This window comes from Vulpes lagopus, chromosome 8, assembly GCF_018345385.1.
Source record: "Vulpes lagopus strain Blue_001 chromosome 8, ASM1834538v1, whole genome shotgun sequence".
Classification (NCBI taxonomy): Eukaryota; Metazoa; Chordata; class Mammalia; order Carnivora; family Canidae; genus Vulpes; species Vulpes lagopus.
The window spans coordinates 65,490,541-65,509,832 of record NC_054831.1 but is presented as its reverse complement, the minus strand read 5'-3'; the positions used below and the strand labels follow the sequence as shown (position 1 = coordinate 65,509,832).

Below are 19,292 nucleotides of genomic sequence, written 5' to 3'. Positions count from 1 at the left end.
TTTTTCAGCAAAGCAATTTTAGTGGGCACATGTTGATAAAGGAAAAAGCTGGTGTCTTACTCTATTTTCTTGGCTTTTTCTATAGATCTTAGACAGCCAGAAGTCATCAGAAGACTCTGGGTCCAGGAAGGATTCTTCCTCAGAGGTTTTCAGCGATGCTGCCAAGGAAGGGTGGCTTCACTTCCGACCACTCATCACCGACAAGGGCAAGGTAGTACGGTCTCTCGAGCAGATGAAATGCAAGCCCTGCAAAATAGCATGTAAAGTCTGCACAGATAAAATGACAAATTATTCATAAGAGGGAGTGGAAAATATTACTTCCAAATAACTTTTTCTACATGAAGGAAAATTATTTTTTAAAAAAATTCAAATCGTTGACTTAATTTCATATTTTTTCATTCTGTATATCAACTGCAAATGGAATATACAGTCTTATATTTTGCAAACAACAACAAAAAAAATAGAGAAATCAGGACACCTGGGTGGCTAGTGGTTGAGCATCTATCTGCCTTTGGCTCAGGGTATGATCCCGGGGTCCTGGGATCGAGTCCTATATCAGGCTCCCCAAAGGGAACCTACTTCTCCCTCTGCCTATGTCTCTGCCTCTCTCTGTGTATCTCTCATGAATAAATAAATAAAATCTTTTAAAAGAGAGAGAAATCAAAGTATTTAAGAAGGAACTCAGCTTTTCTTATTAAATAGTTTATTAGCAATAGATTTTCGCAGAATCTTCCTTTAGGGAGTGGCAGTTCTCCATATTAATAATTTCAGATTTTTAATTGAGCTTTTCCCAGTTTTTTCTTTTAAATTGCCTTTATAAATTTCTTCTTAACTTTATTTTATAAATATTGAGTTATGTAAATGAATATCACAATGTCTACATGCTTCATTAAGTAGGTTTCAATACAAAAAAACCTTTGCCATATTATAATTTCTTATAATATGTGGGCAGATTATTTATAAAAAAAATTTAGTTCTGTCAAAAGAGTATAGCTTTTACAAAAACCCACCTTGGTGAGAGCCCCGGGTGGCTCAGCAGTTTAGTGCTGCCTTCAGCCCAGGGTGTGGTCCTGGAGTCCCTGCATGGTGCCTGCTTCTCCCTCTGCCTGTGTCTATGCCTCTCTCTCTGTGTGTGTCTCTCATGAATAAATAAATAAAATCTTAAAAAAAAAAAAATAACCCACCTTGGGTATGGATATTGTTTCTTGACCATATAAAGTTGATCAATTTTGTTAGTTTAATTCATTACTCATACGTATTGTTTTGGGAGTGTTACATAGTGTTTGTCATTTGCATGATCTGGGACTTGTTTTAAGCCTTACCCTCCCTCAAAAGATTTTTCTGATGGATTTTTTCCTGTTTTCTATTCTCTTAGCATTTTTATATATTTTATATATTTTTCTACTCTTGTTTTGCCTTTATTCAGTTTATCTTAATTACTTTGTGAACAATAAAACAGGTTTTTTTGCCCCCAACCAAGTTAAAGTTGAGATTTCACTATCCTTGATTTCAGTATGAATACCTTGCCTTGCTTGGTTTACCCTCCACCGTGTTTGTCATTCCTTTTCTAACAAATGCATTGAGAATCAGACACGCACTACATACACTTGGTGTACATTTGTGTGTGTTAAAAGTGTTGCTTGATGTGTTTATCCTGTCACAAGGATTGAGCCAAGCATCAAGCATCCCTGAACTGTTTCATTTTTCCAGCGAGTTGGTGGAAGCATTCGGCCATGGAAACAGATGTATGTTGTGCTTCGGGGCCATTCACTTTACCTGTACAAAGATAAAAGAGAACAGATGACTCCATCTGAGGAAGAACAGCCCATCAGCGTCAATGCCTGCTTAATAGACATCTCTTACAGTGAGACCAAGAGGAAAAATGTGTTTCGACTCACCACATCAGACTGTGAATGCCTATTTCAGGCTGAAGACAGAGACGACATGCTAGCATGGATCAAGACCATCCAGGAGAGCAGTAATCTCAACGAAGAGGTGTGTGTACAAAGTTATGTGGGTAAAACTAGAGTCTTTCATGACTTTTTTCTTAGGAAGACTGAAAGAATCTGAAACATCATTTTAGAAAATTAAAATATGCTATTTTCACTTGAAAAATTGATCAAAAGGAAAATTTAAGTGTACCTATTTTATAATATACTCACTTATTTGAAAATCATCATAACTGAACTACAAAAATAGATAATTCATATATTTTGCATGCTTTCTCAGAAGCAGGATCAGGAAATCCTAGTTCCCCATCCTGGTCATTATGACTAAATTATTCCAGATTTGGTTCCTTATCACAGAAACAGAATTAAGTGGGCCTTAAGTTATAGTGAAAATTTGTTTGATACTTATCAATGCAAAAAGATATGGTATGGTTTGATACTTATGTAAATGCAAAATGATATGGTATGAGGATTTTCGTTCATGGAGATACACAGTCAAGAAGAATACAGTAGAGCCTGCTATAATATAGTCACTAGCTTCTAAGAAAACTTGCATTTTCAGAAATCATGTGAAAAGCCAGTTTTTCTTTTTAAGAGGGAAATGTTTGGGGACTTGAGAGTTTCTGGCTCACAGCCATCAAGTAATTTTTTTACAACAGGGGTTGATAATGTAGTGCTAACAGTGTATGTAATTATGAACTTGACAGAGCAAATGCCACAGTGATTAAGACTAGCTTTTGCTCAAGAGTATCCTTTCATATCATTAACACGGTTTTTCTTACATGTTGTTCTCACTTTTTGTCCTCATTGTTATGACATAAAGAAGCCCAATGTTCTTTTCCCTTAACTCACGGGACACTGGGACACCTACATTACTGTAAGGTTATGCAAATTATGTTCTCTAATATAATATAGTCATTTCCATTATGTACAATTCAGATTATGAAAACTTAGGCCATAGGAAGAATAACTGTGCTTTTTTCTCTGACAGTTTATCCCCTACCTTGTTTGTGGTTAAAAATTAACATCAGATCCCTGTCGATTTAACCTTTGTTCTACAACCATTGTAAAGAGAGCATCAGACCTGAATTTTTTCAAAGTAAATAGAGAAAGTAAGAGTGTTCTACATGAATAAGTCTCAGCAACTGTATGAATGTGTTGTATTACTGTCATCACCATTTTGCAAACAAGGACACTGTCAAAGGGGGACTACATAATTTCCATAAGGTCACACAGCTACTAAGTGTCAGGGCTGGGATTTAAACCCAGGTGATTTCACTCTAGATCTTAACCATTTGATCTCCTAGCTGATAAGTAGGAAGAGTATTTGAACTCAAGATCTTTGTCTCCAAAGCCTGTATTTGTAAATTTTACTGTTCATTATAATCAAAATGAAACAAGTAAAAAAAGAAAAAAAAAGTTAATACATGTCGATGTCCAATTAGAAAAAAAATCATTACTTCATGATTAAATCTGACTTTACCATACAGCATATTATAAAAGCTAACCTGGTAAGGTTGAAAAGCTCAGTGTTGGGCTTTTTCTCTTCTGATAATCTAGTAAGTGCCACTTCTGACACTAAATGACTCTGTCTCCCTACTCCTATAAGTTCATCATTAACAAATCTTGACCTCATTTTTCCATCTTTTATACAACTGTATCATTTTGAAATGCTGATCATTCTTTCTTGTATTAGAAAAAAACTGGCCCACTGCTTCCCAGTCATTTATAAAGAAATGTCAGATCAATAAATTTAAGCACCTGCTGTTTGCTGATACTAATTCTGGATATTGTAGGGGTACAAAAAATAAACAGAAAGCTCTTTTGGCAGTGGATGCGAGTGCGGAGGGCACTTGGATCATTTATTGCATAGGGATGTTGGGTGGCAATGCTGAACAGGGGTTTTTAAAAGAACTCCACTGAGAGTATATAGGGGCTGTATTGGCTAAGCAGTGCAATACAATGAAGAGCCTCAAAAAAGTACAATCCCTCTTTGTGTTTAAAATTGACTTTCTAATCTTACCTCCTGTCTATTCTGTAGGACACCGGAGTGACTAACAGGGATCTAATTAGCCGAAGAATAAAAGAATATAATAGTCTGATGAGGTGAGAATTCTACCATGCCTACAAGTTAATTTGGAGATAAAATATCTAATTGTTGGAGCACCTGGGTGACTCAGTTGGCTGGGTGTGTCTGCCTTCAAGCTCTAGTCCTGATCGCAGGATTCTGGGATCAACCCCACATCATCATCTGGCTCCCTGCTCTGTGGGGAGTCTGCTTCTCCCTCTGCAGCTCCCCCTGCTTGTGCACTCACTCTCTCTGTCAAATAAATAAATAAAATCTTAAAATAAATAATTGTTAAGAAATGTTTATCTCTTTCAGCAGCAAAGCAGAACAGTTGCCAAAAACACCTCGCCAGAGTCTCAGCATTCGGCAGACTCTGCTTGGTGCTAAATCAGAGCCAAAGACTCAAAGTCCACACTCTCCCAAGGAAGAGTCAGAACGGAAACTTCTCACTAAAGGTACTGATGCTGGGGTTTCTGGATAAATTTAACAAATACAATGGTTTAAAGTTGGGATTTTAAAGGTATTTCGTGGGGCACCTGGGTAGCTCAGTTGGTTAAGTGTCCGACTCTTGCTTTTGGCTCAGCTCATGATCTCGGGCTCATGAGATCGAGCCCCATGTGGGGCTCCACCCTGAGCATGGAGCCTGCTTAAGATGTTCTTTGTCCTTCTCTCTCTGTCTGTCTAAAAAATTAATAAATAAATAAATGTATGTTTGTATGTATTTCATGTTTTTCTGTACCATTTCTGCTGACCTCAGCCCACTGTGAGCTAGCTCAAAGGTCACCTTGGGCCCAGTCTAGGCTAATGCGGCTTTTCCTTAAGATGAGTCTTTGTCTTGTGATAAAGATGAAGTGAAGGAAAATGTAACACTTACATCTACATAAAGACACTACAAATTTAATACAGAGGATCCAAGCACTGTTATTTTGAGATAAAACCATCATGTTTCCTTCTGCTAAAATTTCACTATTAAGATGTCACTATTAAGATCCTATTTTCTTGACTGTTTTAAAGAAAACCATGATACAGATTGTAAAAGGGTAGAAAAGCATAACTGATTTCAATTAAATTATATGGGAGGTTAAAAGGAGTCATATATTAGGAGGAAAATACAACATTTTCTATAAATATAGGCTATATCATGTATAGTACAGGATTCTGATTTATATAAATATTGAAGTCATGATTTAAACATACTTGTTTGTTTTTTCTTTTCCTTCTTTTTTTTTTAACATAACGATCAAAAGATGATACCAGTCCCCCAAAAGACAAGGGCACATGGAGAAAAGGTATTCCAAGTATTATGAGGAAGACATTTGAAAAAAAGCCCACTGCTACAGGAACGTTTGGTGTCAGACTGGATGATTGTCCACCAGCACATACCAATCGGGTAGGAGACCCTAGCCACCCAGATTTCCTATCGTTAATTCGTTGTAGTCCTTATAGAACCTGAGTACACAACCCTTCAGATGACACAGAATATATTTTAATCTGTGCAGCATTTTCCTCTGTATAGCAGATCAGCTTCCCTAAGCATTGCTGACCTGTAAGGATGTGTTATTTTATCTATAATGATCTTTTTCTAATGTATTGACTCTGAAATAGAATAATGATTCACTCATTAGGAATGTACCTGAAATGGTAAGAGTTCATTCTCAAATCATATGTGTTTCTGCTTTTTAGCACCTTAAATGAAGGTGAAGGATGAAAACAAGAACCTGATTGAGAAAGTATAATAAATGTAAATGTGCGTGTATGTGCGTGTGTGTGTGCCTGCGTGTGTATAACGTCCATATTAGGATTCGTGTCATGAATTGCGGTTGATGATGTTATTCTCTCTCCCTCTTCTCTCTTTATTCACCTTATTGCAATTATTATTGCCCTTTATTCACCTGCATTGTTCCCATATTCTCATTACTTTAGACTTGCCTTGTTTCCTTTTCACATATTCATCTCCCTGGGTACCCTTCTCTCTCTGTCTTGTGCTACCTCTTCTCCTCTCGCTGTCCCAGATCTCTCTTGCTGCTTCTATCTATTCCCAATTCTGCAGTGTCTATATTCTTCATTTTCTCTATATCAAACAACAGCGATTTATCTATTTCCTCTTGTATGGAAAGGGCCTCTTAGCTACAATATACATCTACTAACAAATATAAATGTTTGTGCTATATTAAATAAAGTATTTATTTCTTGTTTTGCAGTATATTCCATTAATAGTTGACATATGTTGCAAATTAGTTGAAGAAAGAGGTCTTGAGTATACAGGTATTTATAGAGTTCCTGGAAATAATGCAGCCATTTCAAGTATGCAAGAAGAACTCAACAAGGGGATGGCTGATATTGATATACAAGATGATGTAAGTGTGTATTTCTATTTGATTACCTGATCTGTGGGATTTTTTTCTCCTTTTGTGGTATTGACTACAAAACTGCCATGTTTCTGTTTTGCACACCTAGAAATGGCGAGATTTGAATGTGATAAGTAGTTTACTGAAGTCCTTCTTCAGAAAACTCCCTGAGCCTCTCTTCACAAATGGTGAGTGAACGCCCACAAAAGATACCAGTTGAAATAGTTTAAAATTACATTGTTGGAAAGCCATAGAATATTAATATTTGGTTAAAGGAAGCGGGAGATTTTGTTTAGTTGCTACTTCTATATAAAGCATAATTATCACTATTTTTTTTTGTCATTCAGATTTTTTTCCTCCTGATAAATTTGGATGAAAAATAAGTTTATAAAATTATGTAGGTTCAGGTTATGTAGATACCATGAAAGTATATGGTACCCTGTTCATCCATGTTACTTGTGAAGTTAAAAATACTGTTTTCTGTCAAAAGTCTTCAGACATAATAAAGTACAATTAGTAGGAAAGCATTTTTTTTCAGTCCAGCAGGACACTAAACTTACATAAGACACTGTTCTCAGTGTTGTGGTTGGGGGGACAAAAAAGTGGACAGACTCTAAATATAGGATGGTACTCTTAGAGAACTCACATTTTAGGGAATTTCATTTGATGATAAAGCTTGGAGATCATTACAAATGATAGCTGTTTTGGAGATTACATTTCAAAAGCTATTTGAGGTCAGCCCTATGTTTAAGTTTTTGTATTGGGTTTTGAAGTCGAACCTTAAAGTAAATCTCGATTATAACTCATCTAAGTGATTTAAGATAAACTTGTCTTATTGTTCTTATTGTTGTTGTCAGATAAATATGCCGACTTTATTGAGGCCAATCGTAAAGAAGATCCTCTAGACCGTCTGAAAACATTAAAAAGACTAGTAGGTATTATTTTGTAGTTTTGGAGGTACAACTGAAATTCAGCCTTTAAATCCATCATGAAAATAATATGTTTCAGATTCACGATTTGCCCGAACATCATTATGAAACTCTGAAGTTCCTTTCCGCTCATCTGAAGACAGTGGCAGAAAATTCAGAAAAAAATAAGGTGTGTAAAGTGCCTATTGAAGAGATGTGCTTTCAGTGGGTTTCTTTGAAAAGATAGGCTACATTGCTTCACATCAATCAAAACAAGGGTTATAATTCAACAAAAGCTCTAAAATACATCCTGTTGGCCCATCAGCCCCTCTTAAAAATCACTCGTAAAAGCAAAAGATCCCAAAATATCAACTATCACCATTTTGAAAAGATATATCCTTTTACATTTATCCAGCAAGAAAAATGAAAAGCGAAGAATTTTACTTCTCTTATTTTACAGCTCTACATTTGTGATATTTTTGCACAATGTATCAAATATACCAAATAGTATACAGTGAAACTGACATTTTCTTTAGTTTTGTTTTGTTTAGTTTTAAGCAGATAAGACTTCTTGTTTGTTTAACAGCATCACACCACCTTTGTCAAACACAACAAAATTTGCTGTCCCTTACTATTATCTAATACTGAGTTCATGTTCAGTTTTTCCTGGTTGATTTCTTTTTTTTTTTTTTTTAAAGATTTTATTTATTTATTCATGAGAGTCAGAGAGAGAGAGAGAGAGAAAGAGAGAGAGGCAGAGACATAGGCAGAGGGAGAAGCAGGCTCCATGCAGGAAGCCTGACATGCAATTCGATGCCGGGTCTCCAGGATCAAGCCCTGGGCTGAAGGCGGCATTAAACCGCTGAGCCACCAGGGCTGCCCCCTGATTGAATTCAAAAAATGTCTTTCTACCCTTGTTTGTTTAAATCAGTATCTAAAGGTCCACACACTGTGTTTGGTTGATACGTTATAATCTTAACTTCACATCATTTGTATCCGTTATTGGTGATTGTTGCCTAAACCCATGATATCTTTAGAGATTGCAAAATGATGATTTTCTGAATTTTGGGCATTACTTACAAATATTGAAACAAAGTCATTTTGGCTTCTGGAAAAAAAAACCCCAGAATACCACAAGTTCAGAAACACTGCTATCACCTTTTTCTAAGGGTCATGCCTGCTTAAGTAAGGTAGAGAAAAATGCATTTGTTCACGTCAGTTTAGTGTCTGTCATCTTCTGGAAGACAGTTGCTCACAGCTGTGGTGATTGATACTATGAGAACAGTATCAACCCCTAGTACCTGCAGATTGAGGAGTCAGCAAGCAGTGTTATATCCTTTGGATGCTCAATTTCATCAACAGTGATAGGGCATAAAAGGAAAAAGGAAAAAAAGAGAGTGAAAGAATTAAAAAAAAAAAAAAAAAAAAACCTATATCAATTAGTTGTGCTGTTTCCAGAAGTTCATCCAGTGGGATCCAAAAAATTCTCAACATAATTATAGCTGAAATATTTTGTAATTATTTCAGCATTTCCCAAAGTGCATTTCCTCATTCATCACTTTTGCTGGATGTTAGCAATGCGTGGGACATAGCGTTTGATGGTCTAATTAGTTTCGAAGGCACTGAATTAAAATGTAACAGTAGAATTTTTTTCATGGCTTTACTAAATTAACTAACACTGTGACTCTTGAGGAAGTGGCTAAGGGCATTTCATTTTCCTACCTATTTGACTATGCTTGTGGAGCATCTTTCAAAAAATACAGAATTTGCCTAAAGTAATTGATGAGTAAATAAATGGTGAACTACTTATGTTATTAGTTTTACTTAGGAGCCAGCTAAAACTGTATACCCACATAATAAATATGACTGTATACATATAAATAATAATGTGTTATCCTTAGTCTACAAACCTAAATGAAATCATAGTAGACAAGAACCTAGTAAAAATTTTGCTTAAGACCTTTGAAATGGACTTTGTAAGCCACTTTTACCAGGACAGATGTAAGAATGAGATGACATCTTCCAGAGGGAGAATAAAAAACATTCCTGTGTACTCAGTTCAAGTCAGCCCTTCCTGTAAGGTAGATTTACTTTCCACTGGGTCAACTTTCTGTGAAAATACTGACTTTAGGGGCACCTGAATGGTTCAGTGGTTGAGCCTTTGCCTTTGGCTCAGGTCATGATCCCAGAGTCCTGAGGTCAAGTCCCACATTAGGCTCCCCATGGGGACCCTGCTTCTCCCTCTGCTTATGTCTCTGCCTCTCTCTCTCTCTCTGTCTGTCATGAACAAATAAATACAATCTTAAAAAAAAAAAAAGAAAGAAAATACTGACTTTGACCACAATTTCTCCCTATAACTCTGTCATAAGCACCATGTAATGATGCATGTAGTAAGGTAGCTAACATATTAGATGCATAACAGTTGCTTCAGAATGGGAGATCTGTGCATTTTCCACTTTGCACCATACCTAAAATGTGTATAGGCACACATGCGGGCATGCCCATGGCTCTTCCAAAATAGTATAGTGGTGTGCTTGCCTAAACCAGTTTGACTTTTTAATTTCTGCAGTGATTTTTTTTTTTTTAACCCTCTGGTATGTTTCCAGCGTTGGTTAAAGCTATTTGACATTTTAATCAAATCCTGAGTTCAATATGTTACACTAGACACTCTAAGATACAACAAAGGAAAACAAAGAATCTATACCTTTGATAATTGTGTAATTAAACAAGGAATACAAAATGGTGTGGAAATGAACGTCCCAACGTATAAGCATGTTATACTGAGGTGTTTCAGATCCACACAAGGATAAGCAAAGAGCTTTGGAAGTTTTCGTTGAAGTAAAAATTAGTCAAAAAGAGTATTTTTGGATGTTTTTAAATATTAGCACTTTTGATGTACTAAGGGGGCAAATTTGGAAAATGTTATATGTGTTTAAGCATTTTTTCTAGTTTTTTTTTTTTTAAGTTTTTGAGGAGAGGGTTACCCTATTCTTTTGTGAGTTTTTTTCCCTTTGATGTTAATATTTTTGTCAATTAATGCAGCTCTTATAATACTAGTTTGAACCAGATCAATTGCTTGTCTTCAAAGACTTCATGAGACAAATGAATGCCAATTAAGTACAGTACATTGTCATTAAAGCACAAAAAAGATGTTAAGTGTAGATTAGCTTATAGAAAGCCTAACTAGGAAACATTAGTTTTTTCATACACAATTGGTCAACCATTCTTCTTTGAGTTCTTTTTCATCAAAAGAACGTTTCAGAAATAAAATGGCAAATATGCAATGGGAATTTAAGTCTACTTTCTTAAGAAAAATTCTGATATCTTTCAATGACATCCTTTGTTCCAGATGGAACCAAGAAACCTAGCAATAGTTTTTGGTCCAACTCTTGTGAGAACATCCGAAGACAACATGACCCACATGGTCACTCACATGCCAGACCAATACAAGATCGTGGAGACGCTTATCCAGCATGTAAGTTCAGGCTTCATCTCGTCAAGAAAATAACTTTTGTGAGCTGCTGGTATTTGGTAGGACAGAATTTGGATAGAATTTTTTTTTCTAAGAAAACAACTTTTTTTTTTTTTTCCTATATTCTCCAAAATATAGATCTATGTAGGGGGTTCTTTAGTTTCTCTTTTCACCTTTTTTATTTTAAATTTTAGCATGACTGGTTTTTCACAGAAGAAGGAGTGGAAGAACCTCTTGTAAGTATCGTCTGTCAGCCTTTGTACTGACTTGTTTGCATTCGGGACACAAGCTCCTGATGCTCCAACAATGTCAACTTCCTGCTTTGTATGCTATTGTCCGCTTTGCACCCCGGAAGCAGGTCTATAGCTCCTCCATTTCTGGTCTAATGAAAATACAAGTATGATGCTTATTTTGTAGTTAATTGATTCTGTGTAACCAATGTAAAAAGTTAAGCACCTGTGCTCCACTCGGTAATGTGTCTTTTACTAAATGTTGTTTGAATTTTAAAGAAAGTATCTTTGAAGAGATGATGAAGAGATCTTTGTTTATTAACCATAGACAACAGTGCAGGAGGAAAACACAGTAGACTCCCAGCCAGTGCCAAACATAGATCATTTACTCACCAACATTGGAAGGACAGGAGTCTCCCCTGGAGATGTATCAGGTAACTCTTGCCTGGGCAGTATTGATTTCTAGGTTAAGCTAAATCCTCGTAACCTGAAAGAACAAATCAATCATAAATAACAATTCACTATGATTTTTTCCTTTTCTTCTTTTTTTTTCCTTTCTACTAATAAAAAAACTTGATCTTCCTTTTCTGATTGATCTTAATTATCTTCCAGTGACTATAATGCCATTGGCAGTGCATGGAATTGTAATGCTTGTCAGAATGGAAATCTGAGGGAACTGAGCATGCAAACCACTGTTTTGTTCTTTTTTTTTTTTTTAATTCACAGTTTCCATGTAATAGTCATCACAAGGTAAAACAGATATATGCTACTGAATATGTGGTTGCTGTGATGGCAGAAAGTATGATCTAGACTGTATAAGTAGTTCTTACTCCTGAGCTAGATGTTCTGTTTAAAAGCAGCAAGTGAAATATGTTGAACTGCTAATGGGCACCATTTTCATAAATAACAGTATATTATTTGTCACTATAGAGTTCACAGTAAAAGTCGATCTTATCTGACATTTTCTTCTGTTTTCTCTTGCTACCCTAATGTCTGGTTAAGTAGCGGTTTTCATAGGCTCTTTTACTGACAATTTTCTCCTGCCAAACTGTTGCACTAAACCTAGCATGTTGTTTTACACGCTCTTTTCCCTTTGTCTCTAGTTCTTGTTTGAGTCCTAAAGGGTTTTTTCAGCACTAACTGACACAGGCAAATCTATACTGATGTTGAACAGGCGAAGTGGGAGGAGTCTATCACACGGTAATGTCGCTAGTGGATTCTGTGGTGGCCCTGATGGACAGCTGGAGCTGTAGGAAGAAGGAGGATTGCTGTCCTCACTGTAGCTGCCTGGTCTGCAGAAACCCCCGATTCTTGTAAATGCAAAACCTAGTTGATCTGTGGTGTAAATTTTCTCTTAAGGATTATTGTAAACAGATCAATACTACTTTCTTAAAAGTTTTTCTGCTGTTTCTTGTTATTTCTGAAGCAGACCGTGAGGAGAAATAGCATGGTATGGTCTACCAGTTCTTAAAGTCATAAAGCATTTAGCCATGTGTTCAAAGGGGCGTGGCACGGGGCTCAGCTCATTAATTTTGAAAATCCATTTCCCTCAAGTTGAGAGACAAAATTTCACAATTGGTGTTCTCCTGAATAGCGCTAGCCCCTTCCTACCCTCTTTATAATTGTATAATCTGAGTTTTTGCCAGACAGTGAAAATTATGGTCTCCATTTCTCCATTTCCATAATAGCGTTTGTGATAGATAATGACAAAACTGGTAGCAGTTTAACCAATCTAGTCAAAAGGATCCCTGACTGCATAGAGATGAAACTGGGGTCTAAAGCACAAAGATCAGCATTATTTAAAAAAAACCAAAGTGACCTGGAAGCAGGGTTACCTAATGCATCCAGATGCATTGCGAGTTTATGCTTATAAAATTTGCGTTTGACAGTCTGACAAAAATCAACCTAAACACACCGAGTACAAGTGTCTCAATTTGTAGCGAGGATAGCCAACCATCTTGAAAGTTCTACATTGTGTATCAGTTCCAGATACAGGATGTGGTACATAGTACAATTCTTAAAAAGGTCTTGGAGCTTCTTCATGGCTAGATTTAATATTTAGAAATCTTGATAAACACTAGTGTTTCTGTTTTTGTTTAGTACAGGGCTCCTTTGCCATACCTCTCATTGAGCTGATTCTGCCTACAATTCACAGCATCCTTTCATGGCGGTGGCTTTCTGTGGTGCAGCTTGCATCTTTGTGAGCTCTGACTATCCAGAGTGTTCTGTTGTTTTGTTTGAGTTTGGCTTTCACATTTTGTTCTGTGCCTGTCTTTTCCATAAGTTTTGCATTGTTTGTTGGAAGCAATAAAGATTGACTAATACTGACCATGTTTTATTTAACTTCTCAACAGATTCAGCTACTAGTGACTCAACAAAATCTAAGGTAAATTGTTTCATACAATTCTGAAATATCTTAGGATGGGGAGGTTGCCTTTTAGTCTATTGTTACAATTAGGATACAGGTGCATCCCTCTCTGTGTCTGATGACACCGACCAACAAAATTGTTGAGAGGGAAAAATTAATTCTTAGACTGTGACAGAATACTGGATTGTGGGCTTGAATGTTGGATTTCTCCTGGCATAGTTTAGCCTAATACAAAGGAGTAGACACTTTTTTCATTCTTAAATGTGAAAAATTTCCAACCTATACAAAAACAGAGAGAATAGTAAAATGAGTCCCCATGCAACCGTTATCCATTCTCAACAATTAACATGTGGCTGGCCATTTTGTTTCATGTGCACTTCACTCACATGCCTCCCCCTGGATTACTTTGAAGCAAACCCCAAGCATCATATTTCATCTGTAAATATTTCAGTAGTAATAATAGATTTTGTTACCATCACACATTCTTATGAAAACCTGTATTCTTGCTTTTCTTTCAGAAAAATCAGTATTTTTCCATAATTTGTATTCGATTGACAACACCACCATTTACACATTTTGAGTAGTTTTGGGAAGTTCTTACTCTTAGAAAGTTTTTTATTAATTTGACTCGTCCAAACTTTGATCTGCTGAGATAGTAGCGGCTAGAATTGTCAATAAGTTTCTTAAAGTTTATTGTTCTGTTGGAAAAGGAGACGACATGTTTAAATGATAGCATGTTTAAATATCATAGTGAGAGGTTGTATGTAATTAAATTATAAAATCTTGCAGGGAATTTTACAAAATATTCCAGTCATATTGTATCATTCACTGTCACTTAACGCTGTGATTTTTACTGGCTTTTTGCCCCAGCTTTTTATTTTGAAAAATTTTAAACCTAGGGAAAAGTTGTAAGAATAATAGCACTTAAACCTTTTACCTTAGATTCATCATTTGGTAAATCTTGATATATATAATTTTGAGGAGTTGACTATTTGAGTTACTTATAGACATGATAACGCTCTACCCCTAAATGCTTCAGCATGCATCTCCTGAGAGCGGGGCATTCTCCTGTATAATCACAGTGTAATTATCATACCCAGTACACAACATTATCATTTCTAAAAGAGTTTTTGCACAAATTTCCCCAGTTGTCCCAATAATGTAAACGTAAACTGTTTTTTATTTCCTTATACAGGATGCAATTAAGGATCACTCCTTGCATTTTATTATCATGTTTCTTTAGGGCTTCTTTAATCTGGAACATTTTCTCTTTCTTTTCTTTCTCTCTCTCTCTTTCCTCTTTTCTCTTCTTTTTTCCTTTCTTTTTTGCCAGAAGATAAGATTTCAGACTTGGGTTTGAAATTTCCCACCTGTTTGAAATGTCCTCCTTCCCTCTTACTAGATGCATATTTCTTACTATACGTCTTTGTCTGTCTTCTACAGAAGGTGTTAAGATGTGGATAACCGATTAGACGTATACTGGATAATTAGGAAATCCTTTCTTACTCGTAAAAACAAAGTTCTGTTGATCTGCCATTTCACTTTGGTGAATCCTTTTTAATGCAACAGCCTAAGTTTTTACTTTTTCAAGATTTCAACACAGTAGTTTTAGTTCATCTAAGATGTTGACGACCGTAGAGAAACAGGCTTTCTGCTTCTATTACTCGGCATACTTCCTGCCTTCCTGCTTGTCTTACCCGGCCTGTGGTTAACCAGCAAGTGTTTATTGACTCCCACCGCCATCATTTACTTAACAGATAGGCATCATGAGCACACTAATTAAATAGTTGTCACCAAGAACCTGTTACACATAGCTAACGAAGCCAGTGGCCTTCACTACAACTCTATCAGCGATAGTGCTTCTCTGGTAAGGATTTAAGATACTTAGTTGACCTTCTGTTATTTGAATCTTCCGACCTCATTGTTAACCTTGAGATGAATGAGACATTGCCAACCTGAGTTGCCTAAGGCAAGTCTGCAGATGCGGTCTGGCTGAACTAATGGAAGACCAAAGAGTTCCCTCAGTGAGTTTATCTGTGTATCATACGGTGTCCGTAACTGGAAAGTCGAAGCCAGTCGTACACTTGAAGTAACCTGTGTCAGGATATCACACTCGGCCACGTCAGGATAGTGACTCTCAGACTTGTGTCCCAGGTTAAGGAATCTGAGGAAGGCGGAGCCTCCCAGAAGCAGGGGAAGTCAGTAGGTGCAGGGAAGTTCGCTTGACTGGGAGGAGCACTAGATAGCTCCAGGCTCAAAATCTGTCCCTGAGAGAGAGAGAGACGGATGTGTAGGAGTTGTGGCTTGGCGGCTAAATGCCACCGGTTGCCAAGAAATGGAACTAGTGGGCAGTGGTCACTCATGGACAGGGTCCCCGGAGGGCTAAGGAACCGCACGAGAGCTCCAGAGCGCTCTCAGTAGGACGCTCCAGGGGACACCTCCTCAGAAGACGGCCCCAGTCGTGTTCCTGTGCTCATGGTCTGATTTCTCTGATTTCTCTCAGGGTTCTTGGGGATCTGGAAAAGATCAGTATAGCAGGGAACTGCTTGTGTCCTCCATCTTTGCAGCCGCCAGTCGCAAGAGGAAGAAGCCAAAAGAAAAGACACAACCCAGCAGCTCGGAGGACGAACTGGACAATGTGTTTTTTAAGAAAGAAAGCGCGGAACAGGGTCAAAGTGACATCAAAGAGGAATCCAAAAAAGAGAGCGAGGCGCTGTGCGGAAGGCAGAGGACCGCCACTTCCAGAGAAGGAAACGCTAAGAAGGACCCGGGCGCCGCGAAAGAGGAAAGGAAGGAGCGCGCCGCGGCCGGAGAACCGTCGCCGCCACAGAGCACGAGAGCCCGGACGTCGCCGTCCCCGGGCTGCCGCTTCCCGCCGCCGGGAGAGAGCCCCAGGCCCCCCGGGGCCCCCAGGCCCACGCCTCCGGGAGACGCGGGGTCCGACGCGGGCGCTCGGCTCGGCGCCTCCCCGCGGGCGGCCCTGGCCAGGCCTTGCCCCAGGAAACGCGGCAGCCCGGACGCCGGCGGCGCGGAGCTCCCGGCGCAGCTCGGCGCCGCCGCCGCCTCAGACCCCGCCCGCGCGCCGTCCGCCGCGTCGCTGACGGGCCCCGACCCCGGCCGGCTGAGCCCCGAGGTGCGCTCGGTGGCCGAGAGCAGGGGCGACGAGGCGGACGACGAGCGCAGCGAGCTCGTCAGCGAGGGCCGGCCGGTGGAGACGGACAGCGAGAGCGACTTCCCCGTGTTCCCCGCCGCCCTGGCCGCGGACCGGGGCCCCCGAGGCCGTTCGCGCGAGGCCGGCAGGGCGAGCCGGAGGAGCTCGGAGGGCAGCGAGCCGAGCGGCACGGACGGCAGCCGCACCCCCAGCCTGGACAGCCGGCGGCAGCTCTTCAGCTCCCACAAGCTCATCGAGTGCGACACGCTGTCCCGGCGGAAGTCCGCCCGCCTCCGCTCCGACGGCGGCAGCCCGGCCGACGCCCGCGGCGAGCGGGAGGCCCCCGGCCCCGCCCCCGGCCCCGCCCTCGCCAGGGTGTTCGACGTCATGAAGAAGGGCAGGTCCACCGGCAGCCTGCTGGCGCCCGCCAGGCCCGAGCCGGACCGCCAGGAGCCCACCTGGAGGACCAAGCTGGCCGACCGCTTGAAACTGCGGCCCAGGGCGCCGGCGGACGACATGTTCGCGCTGGCGCCGCAGAAGGCGGGCGAGGCCGCCAAGCGGAAGAACATCCGGCGCCGGCACACGCTCGGGGGGCACCGGGACGCCGCCGACCTGAGCGTGCTGGGCTTCTGGAAGGCGCAGGCGCAGGCGCAGGAGCAGGGCGCCGACCGCGAGCCCGAGCTGTCGGCCGTCACGCGCCTGAGGCCCAAGTGCCCCGCCCGGGACCTCTGCATCTCCGACTGGCTGGCCCGGGAGCGCCTGCGCGCCAGTGCCGCCGACCTGAGCGCCGGCCCGAGCGCCGGGGAGCCCGGGGAGCCCGGGGAGCCCGACCGCGTCCGCCGAGGGAGCCTCCAGAGCGCGAGCCCCGACGCCGGCTCCGCGGCGCTCTGACGCCCAGCCCCGCCCGTCACCTGCCCGGAGCCCCAGGCGGCCAAGCACGGGCGCAGCCCTGCCTTCAAACTGCGGCACGGCCACCAGAGCAAAGATAAAAGCTACTGTTACGCGTTCCAGTGACTCTGTAAATATTTTCTTGTACCAGAATTGTTATTATGCAGCCTTCATTTGGGCTGGTTTCATCATTTTGCATTGTGGAATAGCTTCACAGTGCATTACTACAGCCGGAAGAACATAAAGATATGTGTATATATACACACACACACATATATACACATATGTATGTATATATACATATATACACACACATATATACATATATGTGTGTATATACATATATATATTTAAAGATATATTGGATAGTTGTATACAAATGAGCAGGATATTTGTTGCAACTTAGGACACAGTGTATACCCAAGATTACCGAAGCAAATAGCTGGCATTAGTGTGCAGCAAATTTGTTCTTTTGGTTTCATCACTAACAAAAGTGCCTCATCATAAAAATCCATTTGGTTATTAGGGTGCCATATTGTTAAAATTAGAGAACTTACACTGAATAAATGAATGCATTTTATTGGTAACAAATTTCATTACATGTACCAGTTTTAACACAGGTGGATACGGAACTTGCATTCCTTCGTCATTCCAGGTGGATCTCTGAGTTTTATATTCAAACTTTTAATACAGTTTTTGAGTTTTGTGTGACTTGAATTTTTAATCTTTCTGTAAAATACGTAACTTAAATGAACATATTATATGTGTATCTTTTCTTCAGATACCAGATTTGATATAAATGTTGTAACATAGGTGTGTAGATAGTGACCTGGATGGAACTGGCTTCTTTATCGAGAAGAATATAATTCTGCATGAGGACTTAATGAATCCAAACCTGTGTCATGCCTGTGTGCATACCCAATTAAACACTGGAAATAAAAATTGTTTTGGTGAACTTTGCGTGGCTTGGAACTTACTCTAACATATTTTTAAATGTGTTACCCATTTATAACTGCCATCGTTGGTCCTGACCTTTTTTTTTTTTTTATGATTTATTTATTTATTTATTTATGATAGACATAAAGAGAGAGAGGCAGAGACACAGGAGGAGGGAGAAGCAGGCTGCATGCCAGGAGCCTGACATGGGACCCTGACATGGGACCCTGACGTGGGACTCGATCCCGGGACTCCAGGATCGTGCCCTGGACCAAAGGCAGGTGCTAAACCACCGAGCCACCCAGGGATCCCCCTGGTCCTGACTTTTTAAAAAAAAAAAAAAAAAATGACCTGCTCTCAGGGCACCTGGGTGGCTCAGTGGGTTAAGCGTCGGACTCTTGGTCTCAGCTCAAGTCTTAATCTCAGGGTGGTGAGTTCCAGCCCCGCATTGGGCTCCACACCTAGGGTAAATGTTTATACTGGCCTTACAAATGTTTATACTGGCCTAACAAGCTTGCTTATTCTATACACAGAATATTTAACTTTTCTAGCTAAAGTAATATGTTATTTACTTTCTGTTGGAGATAATGAGTGAAAAGAACATGTATTTGGGAATCAGACCCCCTAGATAGGTAAACTTGGGCAAATTATTTAACTTTTATGAATTTATTCCTTCATATAAATAATGATAATAGTATCTATTATAAGGGTTATTGGATTTAAGTGAGATACTGTTCCAGATACAGTGCCTGCCACACACTACTTGCAAAATATGTCAAACCTATTCTAAGAAATGATGGATGCCTAAGATCTCAGAATGGTAAGACTGGAATGGTCTTAAAAATCATCAAATCTGGGATCCCTGGGTGGCGCAGCGGTTTGGTGCCTGCCTTTGGCCCAGGGCGCGATCCTGGAGACTCGGGATCGAATCCCACATCAGGCTCCCGGTGCATGGAGCCTGCTTCTCCCTCTGC

At 40.1% G+C, this 19,292-nt stretch overlaps 1 protein-coding gene across 6 annotated transcripts in view; it reads left to right on the top strand.

Moving 5' to 3' along the window:
• The window catches only part of ARHGAP21 (Rho GTPase activating protein 21), a 146,846-nt gene extending 128,509 nt beyond the window's left edge, over nucleotides 1-18,337 (top strand). For 4 of the 6 annotated variants that reach the window (XM_041765521.1, XM_041765517.1, XM_041765518.1 and 1 more), the window contains 14 exons: nucleotides 86-211; nucleotides 1,711-1,995; nucleotides 3,991-4,055; nucleotides 4,333-4,472; nucleotides 5,265-5,407; nucleotides 6,219-6,374; nucleotides 6,475-6,553; nucleotides 7,223-7,296; nucleotides 7,374-7,463; nucleotides 10,623-10,748; nucleotides 10,940-10,981; nucleotides 11,304-11,409; nucleotides 13,330-13,361; nucleotides 15,847-18,337. In XM_041765521.1, the coding sequence (XP_041621455.1) occupies nucleotides 86-211; nucleotides 1,711-1,995; nucleotides 3,991-4,055; nucleotides 4,333-4,472; nucleotides 5,265-5,407; nucleotides 6,219-6,374; nucleotides 6,475-6,553; nucleotides 7,223-7,296; nucleotides 7,374-7,463; nucleotides 10,623-10,748; nucleotides 10,940-10,981; nucleotides 11,304-11,409; nucleotides 13,330-13,361; nucleotides 15,847-17,385 (3,003 nt within the window). In that variant the 3' untranslated portion in view covers nucleotides 17,386-18,337. The remainder of the gene's footprint in view (nucleotides 1-85; nucleotides 212-1,710; nucleotides 1,996-3,990; nucleotides 4,056-4,332; nucleotides 4,473-5,264; nucleotides 5,408-6,218; nucleotides 6,375-6,474; nucleotides 6,554-7,222; nucleotides 7,297-7,373; nucleotides 7,464-10,622; nucleotides 10,749-10,939; nucleotides 10,982-11,303; nucleotides 11,410-13,329; nucleotides 13,362-15,846) is intronic. The other 2 variants (XM_041765522.1, XM_041765519.1) reach the window with 1 other exon arrangement.
• Nucleotides 18,338-19,292: the final 955 nt, after the last annotated feature.